Below are 20,839 nucleotides of genomic sequence, written 5' to 3'. Positions count from 1 at the left end.
ATTCATGTTCATACGATGCCCAATCAATTTTCTTGGCGACCTGGGGTTTACAGACGTGTGTGTGTGTGTGTGCTTCATATTCCCAAAACTCCTAATCCTCCTGCCTGGAATACACCCAGATTTCTGTAAAAGTTAGGCAAAGTTTTGGGTCACGGTTCAATAAGACAAACTTTGAGTGAAAACGAAAACTTCTCTCACAGTATGGAACTCCTTTATATGAAACACGTCCAATTTCCACACCTTCACATTTCACTGAGGAATTTCAATGTCAAACTGCTCTCTCTTTCTGGTTGTGTCTCCACTATGAAATCCGTTTGTAGAATGAAATGTATTTCTCTCATATCCATGCAGAGTACGGAATATTCCCATGAAGAATTCTTTCCCAATTGCAGCATTTAGGTAGACTGAGCTGAATAGTATTTATCTGCTCTGATGGTAGCTTAGCCTCTGCAGACCCTTAAAACTCCAACTGCAGCCCCCACCAACTTCTTCTGGCATGCCTTTTATTTTTTTTTTGTTTCATCCCTAAATGGCCAGGAAGAGTTACTTTGAAGTGAAGGTAAAGGCAAATATAAAAAGAGTGAGTGTCCTCCATGACTCTGTGAAGAGGTGCCTTTTGGTTGTGGCTATTCCCCAGCCTCGCCTTGCCTCCGGCCTGCATGACACCACCTCCAGTTGCTAGCTGGCAGACTGGCACATCACACTTATCCAGACTAGACAGATTATTCTCTAATACTTTGAAGAGGTTTCATGTAAAGAGCACTAAACAGGAACACCCTTCTCAACCCACTGCCATGACATGAAATACTAATGTGGCTAAAATTAAATGTTCACCATTCAAATCGCACCTCCACTCAGTGTGAGAAAGTCTGCGGTAGCTAATGTGATTATAGTTAAGCTAAGGGCAAGAGGACATGCAGCTGAGGTCTGAGTGTGTGCTGGGAGTATGAACTCAGAGAGAATTTTAGCATCTTTTTAATTAGAACTTTTAAGCTGTGTCAAAGTTCAGAAAGCCTTTTCTTTTTTGGCTTTGCTATTTTGGATTTCATGAACATTAACAGCCAGCAAATCACAACTGCTAACATAAAGGGACGACTTTAAAGAAATTCATTAAGTAATTATGCACAATTACAGCTTTACAATAGAGTACCACGGAGAATGGATACTAATGGCATAATCACATTTTTGTAAAGGGGAGAGAGCTAATGCTATGGTCTGTGAAGCAGGCTCCCAGTTTTTGCAGTGGAAAACCTACATGTAGAGTTTAGTCATCAGTGATCAATATGAGATCAGTGTTGAAGTAGTGCTGCTTACTGGCCTCATTGTTGCCAGATTGTGCACATTTAAAAATCTCACCTTAAGCAAAAGACCTGCTGGTTGTCCAGTTTTCCCTATTTGTCAGTATTTCTGGACTAGGTTTACTTTCTTCAAAGAACCAACTGATTCTGTTGGTTCAAAAATGAATTTAAAGCAGCAGCTCTGATTTAAGGGGGAAAGGAAACAGGGGAAAGGCACTTTTTGTCTAGGGGGATCCAGAAACTTCTAAACTAACTCCTACATCAAATGAGTATAGATGAGTGCTGAGGAACATTCATGAGCTTCTTTCAAAGTAGTATGCAAATGATAAACAGGCCTTCAAGTGAATATTTTGAGAATTGAGCATTTCAAGCCCTACTGAAACTCATTTAGTAGTAGCTTGACTTAGATCTTTTTTTTTTCTTTTTTTTTTAAAACGGCAAGAATTTGACCCTTTAAAACCTGAACCATGAAATAACTACCAATTTTTTTTTTTTACTGAACCTTCTGCTGAATTACAAAAACCACATAAATTAAATATTAATTTACATATGGATTAATTTGCATCATATTTGCTACATATTCCCCCTAGTTTATTAATTATCGTGTTATTTTGTTTTTACTGGTGGGACAAAAAAAAAAAAAACAACACTGCTCAAATATGATACACTTGACTTTAAAGGTTTAAGATTCGTTACATTTAACTTTTGTCATGTTTATTCAGAGACATGAACATTTTCAGGAATATAGTAAATAAATTTATTTTAACACAAATGACTTAACGTATTTAGCCACCAACCCCTACATCTTTATGAAATGAAAACATACATTTTTAAGTGCATTTAATGTTGAGATAAAAGAACAAGAAATGACTAGGCTTGGTGAGAAGAGCCTTAAAGATACGAGAGGACAAACATAAATAATGTAATTCAGGGAAGAAACAAAACACAAAAAAAGTACTAAGAATAAATATGTACACCAAGGCAGCATCACTTCTCGAATATACGCACAGATACAGATGTTGTGTAAAAAGGCTTTTAAAACAGGTACAAGTGTACTGGGAAGAAAAATATGGTTGTGATCTGTGGAACTGAATCTCTCAAATGTTAAAATAGAAGCTTTATAAAAGCTGGAAGCTTAAGTTTACATTAACAAGGTGAGTTAATTAGAATATTATTACATGCGGAGAAAGAAAATCTACAACACTACAATAAAACAATGACAAATGTCAGTTAAAGTGAGTGAATTAAAAAAACAAACAAACAAACAAACAAAAAAACATAACATTGAAGGGCAAAAAAAAGTCGACACAAGAGATTAACTATTTTCCGCTGTTAAATAAAAAAACCTAACTTCAAAATTAATGTTAATTTATTTTACCGTAGCATTTAGCAACAAACGTGGATGCGATTAAATTCCCATTTAAACCACATGTATACAAACATGATGAAACTTGGTCTATGCTTATAACCACGAACGGCACTGAGCAGTTGCTTAGAAATCAGGAAGCTGAATACGGAAACAGAAACACTGAAAATGTAACTAGTACACAAACACACACAGAAAATGTCAAGAAAAACTAAAAATTTGTCCTTCATATTTTTTAAATTAAGTCAAACTTGACCAAACCAGTGGCTATCAAACACAAACATGGCACAGTACCGTTCCAGTTAGGCCCTAGTGATGCAGTCTTAATTCAAACATTGTGAGTTTGGAAAAAGAAAGGAAGTCCTGGAAGTTTGCAGCAAATGACTAATATTAGCTGGATAAAGCATAAAAATTATGACCAGCTTGCCCCCACTGCTGCTCATATTTCAGATAGGAAGCCACAGACAGCTGCAGGACAGTTCTGATACTGGCAAATATCAGAAAGTCCCTACATTCAGTGCATTATGATGGCTTAAAGCCATTTCTTCTGGATAGGCTAAATCTGTGTAAGCCTGAAGCACCGGTTTGGACAAATATAAGTTTGTCGTACTTTACAGGTAGCTTTAACTTTATGCAAATTGACCTATGTGGTCAAATCTTGCTGTTAGTGTCAGTCAAGGCAAACGAGGTGGAAAAGGCTAGTAATGACTCCTGCTGGTGCCTTCAAACAGAAGGATTTCAGAAGAGGTGGGTGGTTGAACGACTGAATGTGTGATACTTCCTCTCAAACATGGTAGGCAGATGGACCATGGAGGGTGAGTGGTGTGCCTGTAAATGGAAGAGAGATTTATTTATTTATTTATTTATTTTTTAAAAGAAAATGACAGACATGGAAGAAAAAGTACTTATAGTTAGTTATATGTTAATACACAACAGCCCCGTTAAAGAGTGATTCAGGTTTCTTGAAACACTACTTTCTATATTTATGTTTATAACTGAGCTTGTTATCATATAGGAAACTGGATCTGCTACAAGAAAATCTAATATGGGTGGAGGTATTTCATACAACTTGGAAAAATAGGTTTCAGCAAGGGAATATGAGAATGGCAGTTTTACCTATTATGTGTTTGTACACAGTCAACCATATTTATATAGTACCTTAACAGCAGACACCTCAAGGTGCTCTATATGAAGAAAATGCTAAAATATTAGAAACAGAACCGATCTGTCGGCAAGAGCAGAAAGGAAGAGCGTTTGGCAGAACTAGACTCAAAGAGGGACAAGTCATCTGCCAGAACTGGCTGTTGGGGGTGAGGGGGAAAGATGACAAAATATTGCACTTGCCCTTACTGTCCATTTTAAAAAAACAAAACAAAAACAAACAAACCACAAAAGGCGTTAAAGGGCCTGAAAAGTGAAGCCAGTGAGCAAGTGCATTAAATCCAGTCTAATCGTGGGCAGGAGGTGACTCCTTCAGTTTCAAAAGCACATCCCACAGTACAGAAGTCTACAGAAGGGAAAATAAAAAACAAAATAGCTCTCGAGTCTGTTGATCTATGACTTCAGGAAATCCTTGAATCTCCAAACTGCAGTTGATTTTCAGCGCAGAACAAGGACCATCCCCAGATGCAGTCCAAGAGGATGGAAGTGAAGTGTCTAACCACAAGACCAGAAGCACCTGAATAATTTTGAAGATCTTGACAACAACAATCTAACCAATCAAACTAAAAGACAAGAAAGGGAAGGGCAAGCAGTTATTAGTAACTGGGTTTTTCAACTGCCCAAGTAGCCTCCACGGTGCTTTCAGTATGATTATTAGCTCTGCATGAGGTGGTAATCACCTTAGTTTTTATTCAAATATGAAGAAATCATTTCTTGCAGGTACCAAGTTGTTGTTTTTTTTGAGAAGGCAGTTTGAAATGTTTATTATTAGACTTTGTATTTGGGTACTCATAAATATGAATGAAGATCTGTATCAATTGGATATTTAACCTTTCCCACAATTAAATGGCAATTTAATGTTTCACCTCCCACTAAGGTAATTTAGATAATCTGTTGATTATCTGACTGCTTGCATTTGTTTTCCTGATTACAATCACTCTACACTCATTGTAACAAGTGTACAATGAAATCACTACATAATCACTGAAAGCTGACATAAACAAAGCAATAAGCTCTAATAAACTGAAAATATTGCAGAAATTGCAATTTGGATAATTAAACAGCTTACAACCGCTTACATGTACAGTTTGCATGTTTGTCACACTTAAATGTTTCAGATCAAACAAATCCAAATATTAGACAAAGGTAACAGAAGTAAACACAAAATGCAGTTTCTAAATGAAAATGTTTATTATTAAGGGGGGAAAAAAATCCAAACCTACACTGCCCTTTGTGAAAAGTTGACTGTGGTGTATCACGTCTTTGGAAAGCTGAGTTCAACTTCTCTAGCCACCCAAACGCCTGATTACTGCCACACCTGTTGTCAATCAAGAAATCACTTAAATCAGACCTGCCTGACAAAGTGGAGTAGACCAAAAGATCATCAAAAGCCAGACATCATGTCACAATCCCAGGAGATTCAGGAACAAACTAACAAAGTAACTGAGACCTTCCCAGGTTTACCACTCATGACCTCTTGGATGACGACTCATCCAAGAGGTCAAGTATTTCAGACACAGAACATCATACAAACCATAAAATATGGTGACTGTGGTAGTTTGGTCTGGGGTTGTTTGGACCTTGAAGACCTGATGTGGTCAATGGAACCATGAAATATGCTGTCTACCAAAACATCGAGAACAAGAGTATCCAGCCATCTGTTCATGACTTTAAGCTGAAAGCGCACTTGGGTCCTGCAGCAGGTCAAGGATCCGAAAAACACCAGCAAGTCCACCCCTGAATGGCTTAAGAAAAACAAATTGAAGACTTTGGAGTGGCCTAGTCAAAATCCTGTCCCGAATCCGATTGAGATGCTGTGACATGACCTTAAAAAGGCAGTTCATGCTCAAAAACCATCCAATGTGGCACAACTCCAACAATTCTGCAAAGACGAGTGAGCCAACATTGCTCCACAGTGCTAAAAGAATCATCATCAGTTATCAAACACTTCCGTTATTAGGTTTAGGGGGTTATCACTTTTTCCACACAGGCCATACAGGCTTAGATTTTTTTTCCTCATTTAATAAATATATAATAAATATTTAATAAACACCTTTATATATAAACTGCATTTTGTGTTTACTTGTGTTATCTTTGAATTCAGAAAATATTCAGGTTCTTTCAGTTTTTGAATGCATAGTTCTTAATCTGATATAATGAAGTTGATATACATTCTATGTTTGCCCATTAATCCACAGCAACAGTTTGAAAACAATATTGTAAATTCCTAAATTTATCATTCATATTAAGTATGCAGAATCCCAAGCAAGTACTTCGTAGAATCTCTTACAGAGGTAATCACTGATAGATGGTATAAGGCCAGGTGATGTAGACTTGTCTGTGCTGGAGTTCTCAAACATTTTACTAGACAATCATCTTATTTTTCCTCATCGTTTCACATATATTCTATTTAATATGTTTAAGCACCAGACAGAGTGTGTTTCTTCTAAAATTTTTGTTCTTAAAGCAATTTGTCTTTGTTGCAAAATGCATTGCTTTTCACAGAGTCATATACATTTTGCTGGATGTAGACTGGTGATCAACACTGGTATTTAACAACTTTTAAATCAATTTTAATTTAAACAACGCCTGCAAAGACGTACTTAAAATACTTTCTAAAGGCATTGTATACTCAAGCTTGACTCAGAGTTAAGACTGGGAATGTGAGTCAGTGCGTACGCGTATGCACCAAGTACAAAGTTTAGTTTATGTGGTGCAGCCTCATTTTAATTACTGAATGCAAAGAGACAAACATTGTTACTCAAGTCTCTATGCCTTTCAGTCCAAACCTGGCACCAAACTAATTGAGATGTGCAACCTTTGCCAATGCAATCACACTTCAGCAGCTTTCCACCTGGCTTTTACACACATGGCAAGTGCTCTTTATAAGCATTTCATCAGAGCCAGTTTTTCCAAATACCCTGTGTGAAAATGCACATCAGCAGATTTATGCCTAGTTACAGTGATATAGCGCCAGTGTCATACAAAGGCATTTTTACTCTAAACATTACAGTTTGCATAGATGTGTCTCTTATTGGAATAAATTAAGCAGAGTTCATCATAACAGTGATACAGAAGCTTTTTTGTTCCCCCAATCTGTGAGGGCAGTTGAAGTTTCAAGAATCAAGACTTCTTCAAGTTTTAGTTTGATTAGTTTGATCACTACAAGTAGTATGATAATGGTGAGAACCAAAACAATGAATTCAAAAATATTTCAAGCCTATAAGTCCGTTTTCCCTGTGAAAACTTAAGTATTTGAAGCTTTCTGTTAAGGTACAAATGTGTCTACATTTTGTTTTCTTTGTCGATAAAGTTGTTTCTTCTCGATCCAGAAGAGATGCTTCTTGAATACACTCGACAACAGCTACTATTGTTGTATCTATAGTTTCTCATTTCAGCTCTAGCAAAACAATGATGGCAGATTCAAGGAAAAAAACCCTGCTCATTGCTTTTGGGTTGCCTATGCAGGAATGTTGCCACACATGTATCATTATCTACATGATGCCTGCATTTAAGATGCGATGGGTGTTTTTTTTTTTTTTTTTTTTTTTTTTTTTTTAAGTGCACCTAATCAAAACAACACTTTCTATAAAAAGCTGGTATCATTATCAAGGAATTCTCCTTTTGCATCAGTGCAATTCTCACTTCATTTGCAATTCTTTCCCATCTGACCATTTGTGACTGAGCAAAATGCCCATGTAAGAAAAAACAAAACCCCAAAACAAAGCACAAACACAAACCAGAGACGAAACGGTGCATTTTAATCGAGTTCTATAGAATATGTGCCAGAAAAAAGGGGCATCAGGTAGGGGCAACACCAAGAGTGTCTGCAACCTCAATGCCACAAAAATCCTTCACACTGGACCCTTAAATGGCTTCAGCTAATATGAGGCTTTTGTGTGCCTAGTGACTCAGGCATCACATGTGGTTAAAATGTATTACAGATAACAGTTGACCTGCCACTAAACATTAAAGCTCACATAAAAAGTCACACTGACATTGTGAATACATTGACATTTTAATTTTAATGTCCTGTTTGTGTGTAAACTAGCCCAAATACACAAAGCTCACTGCATACAAAAACTGAAGACTTTGACATTTTGATTTTTATTCTTGATATTTTCTTCAAGTGGCACTAAAAAGAACGGCTTTGATCAAAACAAAGATCGATAAGAGACAAATCATCCTGTCTTATAATTGTAACGGTAACTGAATCATTCCTTTTTAATATTCATGAGTTGGCTCAATGCAAAATGAAACAATCTGTTTGTGAAATCAAGACTTCACATCTAAATCTCTCCCCCAAAATAAGAGGTATCAATCTGGAATGACAGTCCCAGCTCTTCGTGACCCCTGCTCATTACTAACATGTACACTGTACACCACCTGGTGAATATTCCCATCCACCAACACCACCACCACTCCGTAATCTAAGAAATTCTTCAGAAAAATTACTCCAAATCAACCCTTAAAATCTCCACCCTTTACACCTATACCAATCTCCAGTGGAGAGAAGCATTATACGCAAACTGATGGGATCTCGTCTGTGTCGATCCGACTTGGGCTGTGGAGCAAATCTTTTATTTGTATTTTTCATTTTGCAGGGTCTCAGCTTCTAAGGAGTTGATTTGGGACTAGAAATGCACCAGTGATACTCTGATATTAAAAAGGCAAATGTGCCAAGACAGTTTAATGAGGATTAGTTTAAAATGGAAAATGAATTGGTGCACCCGAGACTGAAAGTGGACAACAATAATGTCTGCTCACGTCAAACTCCAGGACAAAGCTCAGCGATCATTTAAAGCAGAGTCTCTTTGCGAGGACTGGTCACGACAGCCTTCTGTGGATCCATGGGAACTTGAGGATTTCTGCACGACTCAGGAAAGACCCTACGTTTGGCATTAAAAGGTTGAGGACCTGGGGAGCTTGCTTGGAATCCTACAGAGGGCAGCGGTCTGAACAAATGTTGTCGAGATTTGGATCGGGAATGTTTAGAGTTGAGCTGTGTGGAGTTTTGGACAGCTGAAGTAGAAGCAGAGGTGGGAGGATTTAAACAGGACGACTCCCAGGAAACAGGGAGGCTGGAATGAGTTAGTGCTGGTTGATTAAATAAAGAATCATTAAAAATGGGCTTAGATTCTCTGGTGACAGAGCAAGCATTAAGCTAGGGGTCTTGGCTCAACTCAGAAGCAATTTTGGGGAGAGGATTTTTGGGGGGAGTGCAGGGGGTTCGCATACGATCAGGGATCTTGAATCTGATTGGAGGGTGGTCCAGAGAGTTAGAGCGCTGCACCACGGCACTGCTTTTGGTAGAATCATTCAAACTGAATGTTGAGGCAGCGCGAGGCATCTAAAGTACATAACAAAAGGGAGAAACAAACGGAGCAGGGTTTTACATTTAATGAGGGGGGGGGGAGAAGACGGCAAGAAAACAGACGAGCTAAAACATCACAAGGAAACACAGATCAGTACAGTAACTGAAGGCTGTTTATAGGATTTCTTTGTGGATGAACTGGCAGAAATGGAAAATAATTATGTTTTCATTAGTGTATAATCATCTGAAGGCAAATCCTACCATGTAGTATCATAGTGGTTCTACATTACAGAACAGATGAGTTTTCCTATATGCCTGGAAAGGCAAGGGCCCCATTATACCTGCCATGCTGCATCGTACAGTGCGAATGACACTGTACGACAAAGCTGACGTCAAATTGATGCCACATCCACCATCTGTCACTCAAGTACCTCTCAATTTCTATAACTTGTGGCGCTACCATACATTTGTGTCGTTTTCTTGCCATTTTAATGACGTATGAGTTGACATATGACATACAAGCTCAGAGATTCACCTTTTCAAACTTGCAACAGTTTGAAAAGATGAGACTTTGTGGGGGGAAAGACAAAACCTCACACAAACCCCCCTAAGCAATTCTTTTGCTTCCAATTGTGATTTCTTCCATTTATCAGCACTGACGAAGAGGTTTTCTCTGACACCCATTATTCAGGAGAATACTGCAGCACAACAGTGAGCATGCGGCTGTGCAATAGCATTACTGGCGGTGTGCAAAGCAACCAGCAAGGCAGGTATACTGGGACTTTGAGGCGAGGAATTGTTCACTTAGCTGCAATCTGCAATACCAACTTCTGGTAGAAGCCACTAAATCCTAATCTCTTCTAACTACACAATGTGCAAATACTAGCTTTGCTTGTTTTTTCTTTTGTTCAGTCAGAAAGATAACATTCAACACCTCGCACAAAAAACTATTCTTAGCCACTATTGAAAATAATTTATGGGGTTACAGGAAAGAAACTCCATCTGATTAAAAAAATAGTAAAAATAAATAAATAAATAAAGTAATGACAAATCTCTAGTCCTCATAAGCCAGCAGCAAAAGTTATATTTTGTCTAGTTTCTAAAATCTTTTTCACTTGCTGTTTACAAGAGGAACTCTGCATACTGCCATTAATCTGACTCGATAAGCTTTGAGCATTTACCCATGGATTACTCTGCAGTCTGCATTTACATGCATATACCATTAGAAAGAGGCATGTTACCTGAGATACTTATCAAAAAGGTAAAAATGTGATAATGTTGTACCAATACTACACACTCAAGGGTTTTAGAATACATTACGATTAAATTAACCACTGAAACGCGCACAAAAAGGAAAACAAGCAAGAAGATTATAGGACTATTTTTCTTTGCCAAAGAGAAGAAAGTCGCAGCACATTTAAGACCGCGAGCCCTTTTTCTGCTTTCTAATCAAGTTAGATGAAAGTAACTGACACCAATTGGATGGGTCTGATGGAGAGATCAATTACCTGATTCTCAGCAAAGGGAGAGAGATGGAGAAAACAGAAAAGCAATAAGGAACAGGTGGACAGATAGATGGTTAGAGAGACGGACAACCTCTTAGTATCCATCACTTTCATCATTTAGCACACACGTACACACACCAAAATGTAGTAACTGAGTTATACAGACGGTGAATGTGAGTATTATAATACAAGAAATTAGATGATCTCAGTTTGGCTACATCATTAATACACCTTGTGTTAGCTAGTACCAGACTTAATAACGGCATATAGATAAATGAACTTACAGCCAACGTGGTGCTGCTGCCGACGCGGTTTTCACAGCTCAGCCTCTGGCTTTTCTCATCTGAAGGACTGTTGGCCATGAAAGCCCTCTGGATCACACGCTTTGGGGTCTTGGTGAAAGAAAACGCTCTTGTCACCTAGTGTATACACACACACACACACACACACACACACACACACACAGGAAACGTCAATAATTTCTGTTTTGTTGGCAGGTCTCTGTCATATTTGTAAAGGTAAAAGAAAAAAAGCTCACTACAAGGCTCCACTTTTGTCCACTTGTTGCACCATGAAAACTAACACTTCTAGAACACCTGCTCTTCATCTTTGTCATAGGCGCCGCATGATATTTTTGCATTCAACAGGTTCTATTTTCAGCCACTTCATTTTGAGTATCTGTAGCTGTAACTCATTTTGCATTTGCTCTTAGTGTCCATCACTGCTGAAGCCACCTGCATAACTAGAGGATTTATTTCTTCCAAACGCAGTGAAAAAAACCTACGTGCAGTTTTTATGGCATTGAAGCATCTGTACCAGGCAGAGCATGGGTACAAATATGTAAAAGCTGTCATTATCAAAGTACAGTCTGTTAAATTATCACATTTCAGTTTTTTAAAAAGGGCAAAGGCCTCAATAATTACAAAAACACTTGTGACAAGAAGTGCCCACAACAAAAACTATTGCTCATCTAATGAGCAGGCATTTAGTCAACATCTGGTAATTTGGTGTTCTTTGATTTACATTTTGTTCAATTTGTTAAATCATTACCATATACTGTGTCAAAACTAACATAAATTAGTATATAGAACCTGGACTAACAGATAAAATAATAACTGACAACCTCCCATTCAAGATCATCTACTCAGACACGTTCAGACAGATCCCAGCACACCAACTGTTTTTAGATCACTCTAGAAGGCCTTCCAGTATCCACAATGCTATTACTTTGCAGTTCAATCAAACATGACTGCAGACATAAGCTTCTTTTTCAAACTAACTTTTTTTATTTTGGCCAAAACAAGCTTTTCATCCATTTCTGAAAAATAAAAATCAAGTTGAAAAATGACCATTTTGACACCCTGGAATAAATCCAGCACACACTACAGAAGTGCAAAGAGACGTGTAAGGGACTTCCAGGTTACTACCAGCCATATTAACAACAGTACAGGTGATTGAGATGAAGTAGGTATGTTTTTTGATTTTTATTGGACCATTTCTGGCACTTTCTGATCAACCTGCTTCTGAAGCTTTGCAGCTAAAGAAAACTCCCTGAGCTATAGGTTCAAACGTGCAGGACATCAGCAGAAGAAAATCTTCCACAAAAGCAGGTGTGACATCAGAGAGGGAAACGAGTTGCACAGTTTTTGCATCGTGCTGCTGTCTTTTTCTTAGCCCTTTCTATTTCAATCACACCTACTTTACTCTTTAGAACATCCAAAAAAAAAATAAAAAAATAAAAAATAAAAAATTGCTAAGAATGCAAGGTTTTATACTCATGTTGCCCATCTCTTTCCTCTCGCTGAGTCAATTTTTGGAGCCTTCCACCAAATATTAAAATCATTAATATTTAGGGGTCAATATTGGAAGGGTTCCTTATTAAAAGCCACTTCTTCGGCCTTTACCTTTTTAGAGGTTTTCTTGATGGCCCTGGAGGCTTTGCTCAAGGTGCTGTCCATATCCTTGGTGCTGACCTGCAGTGAGTCTGGGTCTGTAGACTGAATAAGGTCTTCCTGTTTGCAAGACAAGACGACAAAATACAAAAAAAAGAAAAAAAGATCCAAACTCAGTATAGTAAATCATGACCTGAAGAGTGCAATTCAAGTAATCAGTACAGATGGATACATTTTACTCTGTTGTCGAACTAGTAGGCTGGTATGTGGAGGAGGATTAACACAGTCTTTATTTCCTTCTCTCCCTTACCCTGCAGTGGGCTTTTTAACAAGCTGAAGTCCTCTCATTGGTATTCACATTGCAGCTCTGACCCAGTGAAAAAAGCATTAGGAATGCAGCTGTGTGCCGTTTAGGCAGAACAGATGCCAACATCGCCCCCTGCTGAGTACTCTGCAAACTGCAGCATCTCAAATTAACATCTTCCAGTGAGCTCAACAATGCATGAGCTTAATCAACACCGGGGAAGTCTGATTTCTACCATTTTCCATAAGCACTAAATAACTGTTAATCTTTTATGTAATTTCTCATTTTTGTTTCCATGAACAATAACTACGATATGCATTATGCATTCCCACATCTAACCGCATGTCATAAACATGCCCTGTCTTCTCATATACAAATGTATGAAACAAATACATTCGAACAAAAAATGTCCTCCATTGCTTTCTTTCTCTTTATGTACGAGTGTGTTGCTTCTCACCGCATCAGCCCTGCAGATGGTGTTGGCTACATGGCGGCAAAGTGTTCGCAGCCAGGCGCTTTTAACCGTTTCCTCTCCCGCCAGTTGGAAGCTGAACAACAAGTTCTCCTGTTCAGTCGGAGGGCGAACCACCAAGGCGAATGCATTCACACACTCTGAAGGGAGGAATTGAAAGAGTGAGACCAGGACAGACAGTGACGGTGCAAGAGGGAAGATAATTAACAGTGACAAAAGTAAGAGGGTTTAAAAAAAGAAAAAAAGAAATCAGGCGGTGAGAAGAGAAAGATATAAGAAAGAAAAAAGGAAGATCAAGGGAGTGTGTGGGAAGAGGAGATGGGAGAAGAAACTGTTGAAAAGAGATGAGCAGGAAGAAATGATGGTAACACTTAAGACTGCTGGGGGTGATGGGTTACAGAAGCCAGAGTCATCTTGTGCAAAAGAATATTCAAAAGTTCATCTAATGAGGCTTCAGCGTCCAAGTCAGACAGACTGAGTGGATATCTTCTAAAGTTAGTTAGCTCTGTACTTCTACAGCCAGGGTGTCCTTCTTTAGCTGCAGTGCAAGTAAACAAAGTACTCTCTTAAAAGCAACAGAAGCTGTGATTATTCAGATGGACTGTTTGAGGGAAAAACAACAAATTACATTAATTAATTAAAGATAACTAACATTTTCAGTTAGTTGGAAGCTGACAGTTTCTTTAAATTTTTATCAAGCATGATACAGGATTTTTCAAAAATACAACTTAGAAATGAAATTATTTAATCTTCTGCTCCACTTAAGACTGATCATATGGACACTGAGATGACTTGCAGATGAAATGTTAAGATGCAACTGTGTATTTTGCCAATTTTACCTTCTGTGTCTTGCAAGTCCAGCACTCGTCGAATCTGAGACAGCGGCATTAATGCTATGTGTTTCAGAGGGGGCGGTGGTCTCGTCTGTCCCAGCGGACTCTTGAACGTATTGATCACCTTGTGTCGCTTCCTTGCAATCTGTAGAGATGCAGACACCAACTTTGGAGGTAAGTGTGAAAGTCAACTTCAAAGTAACATCCCTTGAGTGTGGGTGCATTTTGCAGTATGTGGGTGAAGCTGCTATCGATTGCTTGGCAATAAATCAATGATGCCTTCATAGAGGTAAACGATGCAACTCATTAATGTCACGTTAATTAGGAGATGAGAAGGAAGATAGAAGAGGCAGAGAAGAAAGGAGGGAGATGTGGGAGAGGATAAAATACAACGCAACATTCCAGGTCAAGAGTTAATCAATGGCTGCTGATGATAGAGAGTAGTGAGGCCACCCATGACAATGGCCATTCTATATATTAAAACACACACAGTGTAGCTGCTGAACACACACAGACAGGCTCATTAGGAGGCGTCACTGACACTTCTGAATCAGCGCAGCCGCTAACCTCGTCTCTTTCATGATTGCCTGCCATGTTCCCATGCTGACCCACTGCTAATTAACACACACACTTTGTGTCAGCAGTGATAGACTGCACATTCCTGATTTGGCAAGAGACTTGCACAGCATATTCTGAGACACGCTGAGAGACTCTCCCAAACCCTCTGAAGCCTTTAGCTTCTTTTTATCTTTATCATTTTTGTTGGGAAACAACAGCTCAACATATACAAGGCCAGATAAGCAATCTTGGGTGCAAGGGATATTTTAGGAGAACTTTGAAAAGTAAGCCCTATGACAAGACTAAAGTCACAGATGGAAAACACCACTAACAGCAAAAGTAAATCTAGCCGGCCCCCCGTGTGACAAAGAAGCTACATCATACTATGACTACGTAACAACTTTAAACCACGCATTACAGCTGAAAGACCATAACTTCTGCACCGATTACTATTAATATATCATTCGCTTATTCTTAATCACAATAGCAGACCAACACTTACAATAAGTGTTTTAACAGGGAGTAATTACCCAATTAAAAATACCGACTGCTGCCAGTGCTGCCCCTAGTAGAAACACCTACGGTATCAATTTCAAACTCCACTGTCACCCTATTGTCTCAAGTAGATTCATATAAGTCCAAAAAACAGACAAAAGAAATGGTAATGGTCTGCATCTGAGGCCACGTCCACACGTACACGGGTATTTTTGAAAACTGAGATTTTCCGTTTTTATTTAAAAAAAAATAATCCCATCCACACGTAAACGCAAAAATGAAGCAAACGCTGCTAGAAACATGCCAAAGCAACAGGTGGCGATATATTCCTTCCCAGTGTCGCCGAAGCACTTGCTCATAGGGGTTTTGTCAGTCGTCTTTGTACTATTGTAGGATCTTTACCTTACAATGCAAAGTGCCTTAAAGCAACTGTTATTGTGATTTGGTGCTATATAAATAAACCTGAACTGAAATTATTAATTTAGCTGCGAAAGAGCTTTACCTAACAACATATAAATATGAAGAAATGTTTATACATTTTTAATTAAGCCCAAAGGTAGATTTAAATACAGCCTAGGTTTCCGATCTGGTGTGATAAAGGTAACCTTTACACTGACAGTGGGTTCAGGGGTTAATAAGTGTGAATCTGGGTCTTTGAATGACCAAAACTTTAATAGTGTGTTGATGCATTTTCACCTCAAGACAGTCATTGAAGAGGAACAATGTGACATTTTCACCACGGTCACATGGCTGATCTCCCAGAGCAATTGTTTCTACTCGGTAAACGAGGCTACGATGGGAGGACAGCAGGTTGGCCTGGAAAGAGAAAGCACGATAAGTAGCAAGAAGGTGAAGAGAAAAATGGTGAGTACATGTTAAAGAGGGAGGCAGGCATGTCCAACAGCTCAACTAGCTCATAGTTTAGATGGCAGTAGCCCTAGACAGGCAGCCAATCACAGGCCTGACACAGACGAAGACAAACTGTCAAAGTCCCATTTGCACTTACAGGTTATTTAGACTTGCCAGTAGTTTATTTTTGGTTTCTCTCGAGTCCCTTTAAAATGCTAAATTATTATTATTCTTACAAACCCACTTCCCAAAACATTAGGATGCATTATAAAATGCAACTACATTTTAACTGCAAAAGTACAAATACTATTGTTCCCCTCCACATGACTGAAATAGTCTGCCTGGTCTGTTTAGTGGTTAGGGCCTGCCTTCTGGAGGAAAACTAGAAGACAGACGTTCACTGTCACAATTTTTTAAAATATTTTTGCATAGAAATGAATTAGTACACAATCTGCACTAAAATGAGTGTAGCAATCACACACGGGTAAACAGCAGCAATCTTCAAACTTACAGGACAACCATCAACTTCATAAACAACATCAAAGATTTGCTTCTGGCCTTCAGTTTTCCTTTTGTCCTCATTAATGTGGCTAAAGAGAGAGACATCAAAAAAATGTGATTAATGCTTAAGAAGAAAAAAAATCAAAATCATTCAGTGGGCCACTGGAAAAAAGCAAAATTGCTTCATAATTTATCAACTGTCTTAGTTTTACAAGGATAGTATTTATTTCCGTTTTAATTATTGATAAAAGTCAATCATAACCACAAATACAGAACACGGCAATTTGCTAACAACTGCAACAAAAAGTTAAGCCAGTTAGGGGAAAAAAAAGGTCAACAATATATGAAATCATTCCTCCGTCTTGAAGGTCCCTTTAAATGGTATTAAATCATTAGTGTTGCATATTTTTCCTTTTATGAATCCATGCATCAGTGTATGCTGATATTAGAGTACTGACAAACACAGTCACTGGAAGCCGGTGTTGGATCGATTGTGCGTTCGCTGGACATTTAGGAATGTAATGAGGAGGTGAAGTACTTCGAAATGGTTAGAGAATACATTTCTCTTGGACGAGTACATAACACAAAATTAAAAACCCAGTTGGCTGTTGGTTAAAATGCTGTTTTGAGCATTAAGAAAAGCTCACAAGGTGGCACTCCACTGAATTCCACCTTGTAGACTACTTCTGCTAATTTCAGGGGATATTATTATAGCCAACTGTTTAGAACATCTGACCCAGTTAAAGCCACATGAGAATGTAAAATGAGACTGGTTATCACAGATGTTTGCACTGTTGGATAGAATGTGTCTCCAGCTGGAGATGATCAAAGTCCAGAGGTGTGACCTTAAAGTTAAACTGCCAAGTCTAATTAATTTAAGTAGCATAACCACCGACTATACAAACGGTTTTATTATTCTCTACTATTGCACATTTCATGCTTTACAAGCATACACCTGTATTAAAAGGTAGCTGTTTTTTCAGACTATGGCTCCAAGAATATCTGCAGCAGTTCTTCAGATGTGTCAAGATTTAAACAGCTTCAATTATTGCCGAATCTTTACTGAACAATGGTCAATTACTACAATTTGAATATGCATGATGGTCAAGACTCATTATGATAAAAGAGAATTCACAAGAAAGTGTTAAAATGTATAAATGATCAAACAACGCTGGCTGAGAAATTGTCACAAAAGCAAGGTTAAGGTCACACCAACTCACGTCATGACTTCTTTCAGAGACTCAATTGCTTTCTCCAGTGTTATCTTGTCTGGGTTGTCATCCGATGTATGTTTCTTTATATCTGGAATAGAGAAAAGAATGGAAAAAGTTTCGTAAGAAGTAGACAGGAAAGAAGAGATGAAAATCACAGAGAAATATGAACAGAAAAGAACAGAGGAAGAGAAGTTACAAAAGGGGATCAACAGGACAAAGAAAAATGGTGGCAGATGTAGACGGGGAAAGATTAAAAAAAAAAAAAAAAAAAAAAAAAAAAAAAAAAAAAAAACCAAGGAGAGTTCCTGCAAAAAGTTCATCTAAACTATTTTAACAAAGGGTTATATATTTATGCGTTACCATTAAGAAGAAGGGCCACGCTAGGCAGTCTCTGTACTGGTCTTATGAGCAGCTCCACCAGTGTCTGCCTGCCACATTCTGGCTTGGCCTGGTTAATCTGTATAATGGAAGCAAATAAAATTGAAGCTTGATTTAGACTTCTGCAGGTTATTTAAATCCTAATTTACGTGATAACTGGAAAATTTATTCTTAAAAAAGTTAATAAAATAAAAGAATAAATAAATAAATAACCAAAACATAAAAAACAAGGACATGTCCACATCACAACACATGTCAAAGTAATAAATGCTATGTCTGTTTTATCTGTTGCTTATATGTTTACATGCACTGGAGAAAGCCAGTTTAGGCCTGGCTCAAGAAGCAGGTTGATCATTCAGAAGGTTGGTGGTTCAATCCCCAGCTCCTCTTGTCTGTAGTCAAGCTTGTTGGAGTATCTCTGGGCATGAGACTGAGCCCCAAGCTGCCCCTGATGCAGCCATTGGAGTGTATATGTGTTAAGTTAAAAGAGCTTAGGCACAATGTATCAATGTGTATGTGAATGGGTGACTGAAGCTTGTAAGAAAGCATTTTGAGTGCTTGAGTAGAAAAATGCTATGCAAGTACTAAACAATTTAATAGTTAGGTAATCTGAGGTGGTGTTTATGTTTTATTAATCTGTGAGTCTTCTTCTGAGCATCTGATTTTCTAAGCCAGCGAAAAGTCTTTAGACTTATGAGGCGTGATTTAAAAATTCTGGAAACAGGCCAGTAAAATTAGGGTGTTTAAGGTCATCTTGTCATCATGTTCAGACAGCATCCAGTGTGCCAGCTTTTGTTATGTTGTTCCCTGGAATCTCAGCTCTTACCACTTGCACTGTTTGCGCAAGTTCGAGGTCTGCAGTGAAACTGCAACGCAGACAGCCAACATCAGCTTCTGTTTTGAATTCATGAGATGAAATATTGCTGGTGATGAGAGTCTGGTCTCCCGCTACAACCACTGTAATTTTCAGTTGAAGAGTCCACAGTTTATAAGCCTGAGGGTAGCACATTAAGTGAAGAGCGACACCGGGAGTATGGTCACATTATCTCTTTTTTTTCCCCTCTCAGCATTCGTTGTGCACTGTGAACTTGTCCCCTTGGGTCAGACTGTCAACAAGAGATCCTACTATAATGTGCAAAATCTACTGGGATGTGACAGTGAACGTTCAGAGGAAATAATCTAAACTGAAGGTGTGCGCCATGTTGAGTGCACAATGAAAGCAAAAGTCTTTTATGCATACCAACACAATCTTCACCTCACCACCTGACCCACTCACCAGATTCGGCAAGTTGCAGGGAGGGAGTTGCCTGCCAAATTCTCAAAATTAAAACTCAAGTTGAAGGATCGTAGTTTTGATAAAAATTGAAGAGAGTCAGTGTCAGTCATAGATGGACAGGTGCAAGGGGACATAATGTGACTTCCTCTGAAAGATTTAGTATTTGCAGTGGTTATTTAAATCTGCCTGTCTAATATACAAAGTTATACATGGTCTGGCGCCTCCACCAATGAGTGGTTTTATTAAACAAAAGTCTAGCAGTGTTGCCGGGTCTCGACTGACTCGAGCCACTGTTAGAGGTGATTGTCAACTGGCATTCAGGCGGACCACCTTTTCACAGAATGCTCTGTCATATCAGGGAGTGAGCTTCTGGAATAGTCTTCCACTGTCAGTGAGGGAAAGTACAAGTCTACCCATCTTTAAGAGTCACTTAAAAGAGCGGCTGAGGGACACACAAACATGTAATCATGTTTAATAATCATGTTTTATATTGGACGGGAAAAAGAGTTAGTGTATTACAAAAAGGGAAACAACTGTTAGTGCAATGGGTGAACGCAATATCACGACAGTCAGGGCATGTACAATACTGGGGTTTGTGCAATATAATTGATGTGTTTCCGTTATTGTTATCTATACTGTCCTGTGTCCACTCTCCTTGTCATTGTTTGTTCTAGTATAATGTGATCACTGTTTTTGTCCTTGTCACATGACCTGTAAATAGTGTCTCTGTATGTTTTTACTAACTTGTGTTTAACACCAACCTGCCAGAGGGTCTGCAGATGGAAATTAGCCCAAGGCTATAATCTGGCATATTTACATTTGTTAAAATGTTCATTAATATGTATTGCCTTTCTTTCTAAAAAATAAATAAATAAAACAGTCAAAAGACTGGATGCAGACATCTGTCAAATTTTAATCAAGTTGGGTTTTTTATGTATCAGATTTTTTTTTTGCTCATGAAGTCATGAAATCCACTAGACAGGCAAAAATACACAAACATAAAAGGTCATACCTTGAGGAATGCATGAAAGCGTGGTTTTTGTTTCTCACACCGAACAATGGTCTCTTTGCTCATTTCAAAAAAGTTGACAAAGGGGGGATAGGCCTTCACCAGCTCTTTAGACTATAAGGAAGGAAACAAAAAAAAAAAAAGGAAGAGTCACACAGAAGAATGAAGTTTACTTGAGAATCGAAAATACTAGTCTCATTAAGTAATTTGACACACCATGACGCCGATATCAATTTCTCTCTGACTTTGACCAGCCTTGACCACCAAGCATGTGTGAACTTTTATAGCATGTATACATCATGTATAAACACGTAGAAACTCACGTATTTCAGAATGATGTTTCCAACGCTTCTGTTTTCTGACCAGTCTGTGAGGAGCTCCTCAAGATCATTCTGATCAACAGACCAGAAGGTT

At 38.4% G+C, this 20,839-nt stretch overlaps 1 protein-coding gene across 5 annotated transcripts in view; it reads right to left on the bottom strand.

The window, feature by feature from the left end:
• Positions 1-2,649: 2,649 nt before the first annotated feature.
• ect2 (epithelial cell transforming 2) overlaps positions 2,650-20,839 on the bottom strand; it is a 37,182-nt gene continuing 18,992 nt past the window's right edge. For 3 of the 5 annotated variants that reach the window (XR_005697060.1, XR_005697061.1, XR_005697062.1), the window contains 12 exons: positions 20,749-20,817; positions 20,429-20,539; positions 18,123-18,219; positions 17,769-17,850; positions 16,559-16,637; positions 15,895-16,014; positions 14,152-14,290; positions 13,298-13,452; positions 12,549-12,656; positions 10,929-11,063; positions 8,593-9,175; positions 2,650-3,492 (listed from right to left, as the gene is read on the bottom strand). Coding sequence is in view for 2 of the 5 variants with exons in the window: in XM_040040304.1 (XP_039896238.1) it covers positions 3,403-3,492; positions 10,929-11,063; positions 12,549-12,656; positions 13,298-13,452; positions 14,152-14,290; positions 15,895-16,014; positions 16,559-16,637; positions 17,769-17,850; positions 18,123-18,219; positions 20,429-20,539; positions 20,749-20,817 (1,185 nt within the window). In the remaining 3 variants the exon portion in view is untranslated. The remainder of the gene's footprint in view (positions 3,493-8,592; positions 9,176-10,928; positions 11,064-12,548; positions 12,657-13,297; positions 13,453-14,151; positions 14,291-15,894; positions 16,015-16,558; positions 16,638-17,768; positions 17,851-18,122; positions 18,220-20,428; positions 20,540-20,748; positions 20,818-20,839) is intronic. The other 2 variants (XM_040040304.1, XM_040040305.1) reach the window with 1 other exon arrangement.

The sequence above is a fragment of the Simochromis diagramma genome, unplaced genomic scaffold (genome assembly GCF_900408965.1).
Source record: "Simochromis diagramma unplaced genomic scaffold, fSimDia1.1 OVJJ01000026.1, whole genome shotgun sequence".
In the NCBI taxonomy this organism is placed as follows: domain Eukaryota; kingdom Metazoa; phylum Chordata; class Actinopteri; order Cichliformes; family Cichlidae; genus Simochromis; species Simochromis diagramma.
The sequence above is the reverse complement of the archived record's forward strand: the minus strand, read 5'-3'. Positions and strand labels throughout refer to the sequence as shown.